Below are 8,104 nucleotides of genomic sequence, written 5' to 3'. Positions count from 1 at the left end.
AATTTGCGATGCTCCTCGACTGTGGCACGTCCACCCGAAAATGCATATTTATTAATTTTATTCTTTATTTGTTTTGGTGTATCGGTAAGGAATACTGCTGAATTCTGATCACTGGCTGACATTTTTGATTTCGCGCCTTGAAGTGCGGGGAAAAAGCTTGAATGTAGCAGCGCACATTTTGGGAATCCCAAACGTGGTGCTACGTCACGTGTCATACGAAAGTACGGATCTTGATCGATCGCACATGGTATGAGGCAGTGTACTGGTTTCTTACCAGTAAAAATAAAAGGGAACGTACTGGAGAGTGCTGGTGCAGCTTGTACGGCAGGAAAACCAATTTTTCCAATGATATCAGAGTCACCAAATCCGAATATACCTTTTACTTGATTAAAGGTGACACATTTTTGAATGCGAATAATGTTCTGATACATTGCAGGGCATTTCCTGAAACAAATATGCATACATTAAAATAGACATAAAACTTAATAAACTAAAAATTTACCCAATGAAATCCAAGTCGTTGAAGATAAAAGTTTTTTCTGCATCAAAACCGATAGCTATAATATCTTTTGCGTTTTCATATGCCAATTGAATAGCTTCTTCAATTTTCAGATCCTTCCACAGCGATTTCTCATCATCAGTTAACTGTATAACCAGCGGTACATCGAATGTCTCTTGCAACCATCTAATGGGAAGTATAAAGGAGATAGAAGAAGAATTTAATAAAGTGGCATAAAATATTATAAAAATGTATATGCAAATAAAAAAATAAAAGAGTTAAGCGGCATTTTAATCGTATTTACTTTACGCAACCATCTAATGGGAAGTAATAGGAGATAATGCGAAGAATTTAATAAAGTGCCATAAAATGTTATAAAAATATATATGCAAGTAAAAAAATAAAAGAACTAGCTGCTCATACTATGAACTTAACTGGCATTTTAATCGTATTTACTTTACTAATACGGTAATACTCATACATGTCAACATATATTTTAAAAATATATATGCAAGTTAAAAAAAAAGAGAACTAGCCGCTCATACTATGAACCACGGTTTTTGCGAATATTATTCCAAAATAAAAGTCCTTTTCGGATAATAAAGAAACCGCCTATCCAAATTAAACAAATTTGGTATCATATGAAAGAGGACTGAAATAGCTTTAAACTAGAACTATTTAGAAATAATGAACGGCCTCTATTTATATTTCTTTCATAATTTAATACTAAAGAAATGCATATTCATGACACAAGGTTTGTTCTATAGTAATTAATTAAAATTTTTTATTGAAACATGTTTCAATTTGTGGCTTCCCTCGTTTATACATTTCAGTTTTAAAGATACATATTTAAGTCCTCTTTCATTTGATACCAAAGGAAAAGATTTTATTTCGGAATAATATTCGCAACAACCCTGCTATGAACTAAAGGGCATTGTAATCGTCTTTACTTTACTAATACTCTAATACTCTTAACATGTCAACACATACTTGGCCATATAAAATGGTATTAAATGTCCGATATGCAATGATCCCGAACTTGGTCCGCGTCCAGTATAAAGATAAAATGGTTTTCCTTGTTCTTTCAGAGTCAAAATCGTATGAAAATCACGATGAGAGAAGAAAATACCACGACGTATAAAATGATGTACTGGTTTTCCAGTTATCTTTTCAAATCGTGTTATCAGCTCTTCATCTATTTTCGAGGAACCAAAACGTTCTACAAATGATTTTTTCAGTTATTGAAGTACTAAAATAAAAATAAAAAATTGCTTACTTATTAGCTTGTCGTAATCTATGCCTTCATCATTAGCACAGGTTACATTCCACGGATCCACAACATCAGCGTCATCTTCCGTGGCCTCTACACCGTTCGGTACCTTGTCTACTTTAACATCACCAGGACTATTCAACGTGAGTGCGTCCACACCTTCTGCTACACCTGGAGATTCACTTGTATCCATATTTGTAGATGGTTGTTGGACTAACCTGGCGGCTCTGACACGTGTGCACTGCATGATGGAATGTTTGATTTAAAAGATGAAATTTAAAATATATATACATACGCGCATTGTTGCACTTTTAATCTTCCTGCCCTCCACTCACCCGTATGCTTTGTGTTTGTTATTAGTTAATGTAATGTGTAAGAAAACACTAGTTTTTACAACCTATTGATTCAAGAACACGTTAGACCCGTAAATTTAGCAACAATTTACATGATATACGGTTATTCACATATTCGTTTTGCATTTACCAGCGAATCAAATCAGCTGATCTAGTTGACAACTTAATGCACAGTGTTCAGTTGACAACTAATGTTCTGCAAAAAACGCATGAACACAAACAGTAGCGCCGAAAATTGGAGGAGAGCGCGCAAAACAAGTTAATTATATGGGGCAGCCATTTATTTATATATTGCTTAAAAAGGGCCTACGATAGTGAATGTGGCATTAATCAGTTTTAGAAAAAAAAAAAATGGTGCTCGGCATATATGTAAGGTCCAATTCGGTATTCCTCTGACTGAAACTAGTGAATCTGTCAAAAAATAAAAATTCCTCCGAGCGAGAGAGTAACATTGGAAAGTACGGGATAGCTTTCTAGTAAAAAATTGTAACTTCTGTCAACAACAACATAACCTCCAAATTTTGGTTGTAATATTTGCTTATTCTATACGTAAACACACTCAGCTCCCACATATAAATAACCAAAAATACTTTCACTTAAACAAGAAATTAAATACTTTTCAACATGCATTAGCACAGTGTACTTTTCTTTTGTTTACAATTTGGTTGCCAAACACACTACAGCTGATCGTTTGACACATTTACCAGAACTTGCCAGCAAAAAATCTTTGGACTAAAACTGGAAACTTCTGACAGAGAGATGACCTTTTTATAAGCTTTTATTTACTCTCTTTTTTGTCCTCTCAATAGTCAGAGAACCGAGTACGGGATCGATTTCCAGTAAAATCTGACTGATTCTGACTATATCAGACTAGTCCGGACTCGTACGGGTTCGCAACAAAAAATACTTCTAGTATTCAAGAATTACATACAATGTGCTGCATCTATTGTAATTTTAGAGACATCCGATCACTGTCCCACTGGTTATAACGATATCGATAGTCTTAAATTTTGTTAACAGATATATCGATAACATTGCTTAAATGTTTCCATCCCTAATCATTAAGTGCATTTGTTATTATTTTGCAAGTAGGAGTTTCTTGTAATTTTTCGATTTTCTACTAAACAAAGAAAACTCAAAATGCCGATTATGTATAACACGGGCGATTGGTTCGTCCTACGCCCGGATACGTATAGGTAATATATCGAAGGTTTTATATTCACTATGTATAATCCAGTTCAATATACGCGCTACATTTTCAAGAAAATTGGACCTTTTTACTCCCGACTGGCCACTGGATGTGGACTTGGAGTACATGAAAGTTGTGGGCGCACCGTTTGGTGGACCATTAGCCGTGATGCGAGATCCAAAGCAAATTGTACCAGTTAAAGGTAGTGTCAAACCCACGATACGCATATTCGACACAGCCGGTCTGGAGTTGGCCAAAATCATGGTTTGTATATAATACGGAAAAAATAATGCATATTTGTAAATGAATCTTTTTACACAATTCCAAATTGGTTACAGTGGAACCACGGCAAACTAATTAACATGGGCTGGTCAGATATGGAGGAGCTTATTTGTGTCCAAGATGATGCATTAGTATTTATTTATGACATGTTTGGCAACGAAAAGGACTCATACAGTATGGGCCAAGAGGCTAGTTTAACCAAGGTGTGTGTTTGATAAAAAAAAATTTTCTTTTTTGCAATTATAAATATTTAATTTAGATTGTGGATGCTAAAATATTTCAATCCACTTCCGGTACCGGCATAGCCGTGCTTACAACAACCGGACGCATATTCTTGAAACTCAATAACGCGAAAGACGTTCGTACACGACAACTTCCAGAAATTCCAAGTTAGTTAATCACAAAAAATATCATTTTTTGTGGTAGTAAAGTTAAATGATATATATAAGTATATACATTGTTATGGTATGGCTTTTTCAGAATCCGCGTCAGAATGCACTTGTTGGGAAATAATCACAGAAGAACGAAACACATATTGTTTGTTGGGTCGTGATCAAGAAATTATTAAATTATTCCCTGGCGAGTCCGTGGGCACGATTAAACGAAATCTCTTTGACCGACCGTTCGAACGCATACTACTCATGTCAGTGTCTTACAATCATCAAAATCTAGCGTTGTATACAAATAATGGGCTCCTATGGCTAGGCTCAGTAGATATGAATAAAAAATATTGTGAATTTGACACAGGAAGAAAAGATATTCCACGGCAAATTGAATGGGTTATGAGCTCTGAGAACCATCAGGCTGATGCTGTAGTCATATCCTATCCTTCATTCCTATTGGTTGTTAACCGCAATGGCGATAAAAATCTGTTCACCTATGATCCAGCAATTTTTCTCGTGGCCGAAATGGATGGTGTACGAATTATAACTAACAACGCACATGAAATGATTCAAAAGTTGCCGAAGTGTGTACAAAATATATTTGCGGTAAACAGCCAAGAACCTTCCAGCTTTTTATTTGAGGCACAAAAGAAATACCAGGAAAAATCACACCAAGCTGATGAATATTTGAGTTTGTTTCGCAACAAAATGGACATAGCAGTAGACGAATGCATCGAAGCAGCAGGTTATGAATTCTGCACGGAGACACAAAAGAGCCTGTTACGTGTAAATAATTTTGCTAATTTGCGCTAAACATAAAAAATTAAATATATTATAACTTCCATTTAAGACTGCGTACTTTGGCAAAGGTTTCATTCCTTCACACAATCCTGATGAATATATGCGGATACTCAGAATACTACGCGTGCTTAATGCTTTACGTCATGAAAAAATTGCAATGCCATTGACTTATAAACAGTAATTTGCTTCAAATTTTTATATCTTAGTAAATTAAAGGTGCGCGATTTAAATTTTATTCTAGATTTTGTCATCTGAAACCGGAAGTTGTGCTAGGCCGCCTAGTCTTTCGGAAACATTATGCCATTGCAATACAGGTAGCAAAACACCTGAAATTACCAGAGTCGTGGATTTTAGAACACTGGGCTTACCACAAAGTTGTAAATGACAAAAGTAAGCCAAATAAGAATTCGTGCCACTTGCAGCGCAAGTAACTATTTTATTACAGACGATAATGAGGTTGCGCGAAAAATTACCGAAAAATTCAAAAATCCTTCAGTGCAAGGGATCTCTTTTTGTAACATTGCTGAAAAGGCGCATGATGTGGGACGCGATGAACTTGCTATAAAAGTATTTGCATGAACATATTAAATTTGTAGATATGCAAAAATGTGATACATTTTTAATTTATTAGCTGCTTGAACTGGAACCTCGCGCATCATTGCAAGTGCCGCTATTGCTAAAATTGGGCAAGTATGACCGCGCCATTAGAAGTGCCACGCAATCTGGGGATACGGAGCTGGTGGCTACTGTGCTATTGGAGATTAAAAAGAAAATGATGCTTGCAAATTTTAATGTAAATAACTTTTAAAAATACCATCAGTTATGTAATAATGCCACATTTCAGATAATTATACGCGAATATCCTATGGCTTTAAATATCTACAAGAAAATGATGAACGAATGGAGTCGGACTGCGCTGTATGATATCTACAATCAAGAGGATGACCAAAAATCCATTGCCGAGTACCATTTCCGCAATGCACTCGAGAGCGATAGCTTAGAGTCAAATCTGCCTATCATAGCCAATAGTTATACACAGGGGCGAAAGCATGTCGAGGCTGAATTGTGTGCTGACACAGGAAAAATATTGAAAATGCAAAAGAATGTATTAACTCCCAAGTGAGTCTCAATGCATAATTTACAAAAAGTTCCAATTAAAGTCGAATAATTTTTAGATACAGCAAGGTGCATCAAATCAGCTTCAATGGTCTCTCCATACATGACACGATGCTACTGTTGCTACAGATTGGAGAGCTCAAAGAAGCGGAAAAGATCAAAAATGACTTCAAGGTACCAGATAAGCGCTTTTGGTGGTTGCGCATTATAACCTTGTCTGAAAAATACAAATGGGATGACTTGGAGAAATTTGCAAAAAGTAAAAAAAGTCCCATTGGTTATGAGCCGTTTGTAGAGATGTGTCTACAGCAAAATAATTTGCATGAGGCACGCAAATACATTATGAAATGTCGGGATGATCGGAAGGCGCATTGGTATTTACGTGCAGAGTGAGTTTTAAGACAATATTTAACTATGTACTATAATTATAAACAATATACTTTTGTAGATTATGGGATGAAGCTGCGGATAGCGCATTTGAACAACGTGATATCAACACATTATATGCCGTACAAAATAAAGCAAGTGCGAATGGTAATCGCATGCTATTAGAGAAAATCAGCTCGTATATTGCGCAGTTGGCTTCAAAAAAATAAAATCCTATAGATACACAATTTTATATTTGTAAGTATTAAACCAATAACGCAATGATATAAAAATGAAAAATACTGTAATCATTCATCTGTAATTATAACTATGTACACATATTAAACATTATCACAATATTCCAGCCAAACAATATGTTAAATATGCACGAGAGGTAATAAAAAGTGAGCAACATCGGATAAATCAAAGATGTGTAATGCTGAAATTCTACTTGGCATTGAAAAATGCATGGCATATAAAAAAATGCCATTTGGAAACCATATACATATGTAATACACACTCTTATATTGGCAGTAAGAGCTAGTACCGTCCGAAAACATTACAGTACAGATAAATCAACAAACACGCACGAAAGAAAAGGAACACATACGTTTATAAATAAACATGTATACAACCCATACACAAAAACGGCGCTCACGTACACAATACATTCACAAAAACGGTACTGACTCTCTCACTTTCACTGATTTCGGAATACTTACACATTGAGAAGTTAGCTTACTGCCAATATAGAGGTATTACATAATAAGTTGGAAACGAATTTAATATTTTTCTTAACGTTCCATGGTATTTCTTAACGCCAACTTTGTCATTTAAATTTGTTTCATTTAATGCCTAGTAGAAACCCAGCATAAAGTGTTGATTTTAATTGTATTCTAATAATATTTTTTTAATAAATAATTACATAATTTAATTAATAAAAAAATGTTAGTGTTCATATATGTACTATCAAATGACCGCTTGCTTCGCGGCGGTTTTGATTTTTCTAATGCAAAAATGGGGCTGAAAATGAAAATCGGTTTTTTACGTAAATTTCTTAGTTCACGTTGACTCAAGAGCAGAACCCTCCTGAAGCATATCTTGGAACTGCTGTATTGATGCGATGCGTCATGTAAGCAAATAAAAGTTCTTATAAGGAAATAGGACGAAGGAGTTATCCAAAGAGAATAAAGACTCTTTTGTTCTCTCTATATCTTTGAGCTAGATTCCGTGAGGTCTCCTGGATGGCGAACACTTCTTCTTGATACACCTTTGACACGTTTATGTTCCTAAGATATCTGAAAGACTAGAGATTACTTTGATCCATGATCTGATCTCTTTGAGTCTTACTGCTGCATTAACAGTTGCTCCGAGCAATTTCACTATGCTTCATTGATATGAATAGTTGCGTTCCAGATGCTTCACGATTTGCAGGTTTTTACAGGAAGTCGTTCCAGGTGACCACCTCCCATAAGGTTTATTAATGGGGAAAACAGCTGTTCCTGCAAATCGTGAATTTCGTGAATATCGTGAAGCATCTGGAACGCAACTTATATATGTAAAGTAATTTCGTATAACATAAGCATAGAGCAGACCATAAATACGGGGTTCTTGATGCTTAAGCTGCCTTTACATGAGGCGATTCAACATTGCTCTGGAAAAATCGCTCCTAAGAATTAGCCAGTACCAAAATACTGAGAAAGAAACTTCCTGAGTTTTGTGCGAACAGGAATGAGCAAACATTTTCAAGCTTCACCGCCAGCTGGCGTCCACGGTTGCATTTCGAACATAATAATTTTTTGAAATTATTTCAGGTGGAAAACAAAACAGTACCAATACGTATAT

General features: G+C 35.4%; 2 protein-coding genes across 4 annotated transcripts in view; one reads left to right on the top strand and one right to left on the bottom strand.

The window, feature by feature from the left end:
- LOC118751393 (tryptophan--tRNA ligase, cytoplasmic-like) overlaps positions 1-8,104 on the bottom strand; it is a gene marked incomplete at its 3' end in the record, with an annotated part of 57,581 nt that continues 49,477 nt past the window's right edge. The window contains 5 exon segments of one of the 3 annotated variants that reach the window (XM_036486214.1): positions 1-444; positions 503-685; positions 1,490-1,718; positions 1,776-2,010; positions 2,065-2,307. In XM_036486214.1, coding sequence (XP_036342107.1) covers positions 1-444; positions 503-685; positions 1,490-1,718; positions 1,776-2,010; positions 2,065-2,070 — 1,097 coding nt within the window. 3 annotated transcript variants of the gene reach the window in all.
- Positions 3,205-6,498, top strand: LOC118751392 (vacuolar protein sorting-associated protein 16 homolog). The gene is made up of 12 exons (XM_036486212.1): positions 3,205-3,318; positions 3,386-3,575; positions 3,650-3,796; positions 3,853-3,982; positions 4,074-4,762; positions 4,827-4,954; positions 5,019-5,167; positions 5,223-5,344; positions 5,409-5,570; positions 5,622-5,896; positions 5,953-6,282; positions 6,342-6,498. Exons 1-12 carry the CDS (start codon positions 3,263-3,265, stop codon positions 6,487-6,489), a joined length of 2,526 nt encoding a protein of 841 aa, XP_036342105.1. The 5' UTR covers positions 3,205-3,262; the 3' UTR covers positions 6,490-6,498.

Source organism: Rhagoletis pomonella, unplaced genomic scaffold, assembly GCF_013731165.1.
Source record: "Rhagoletis pomonella isolate Grant_MI unplaced genomic scaffold, Rhpom_1.0 Rhpom_scaffold_00675, whole genome shotgun sequence".
In the NCBI taxonomy this organism is placed as follows: domain Eukaryota; kingdom Metazoa; phylum Arthropoda; class Insecta; order Diptera; family Tephritidae; genus Rhagoletis; species Rhagoletis pomonella.
This window is presented reverse-complemented; position numbering and strand designations above follow the sequence as displayed.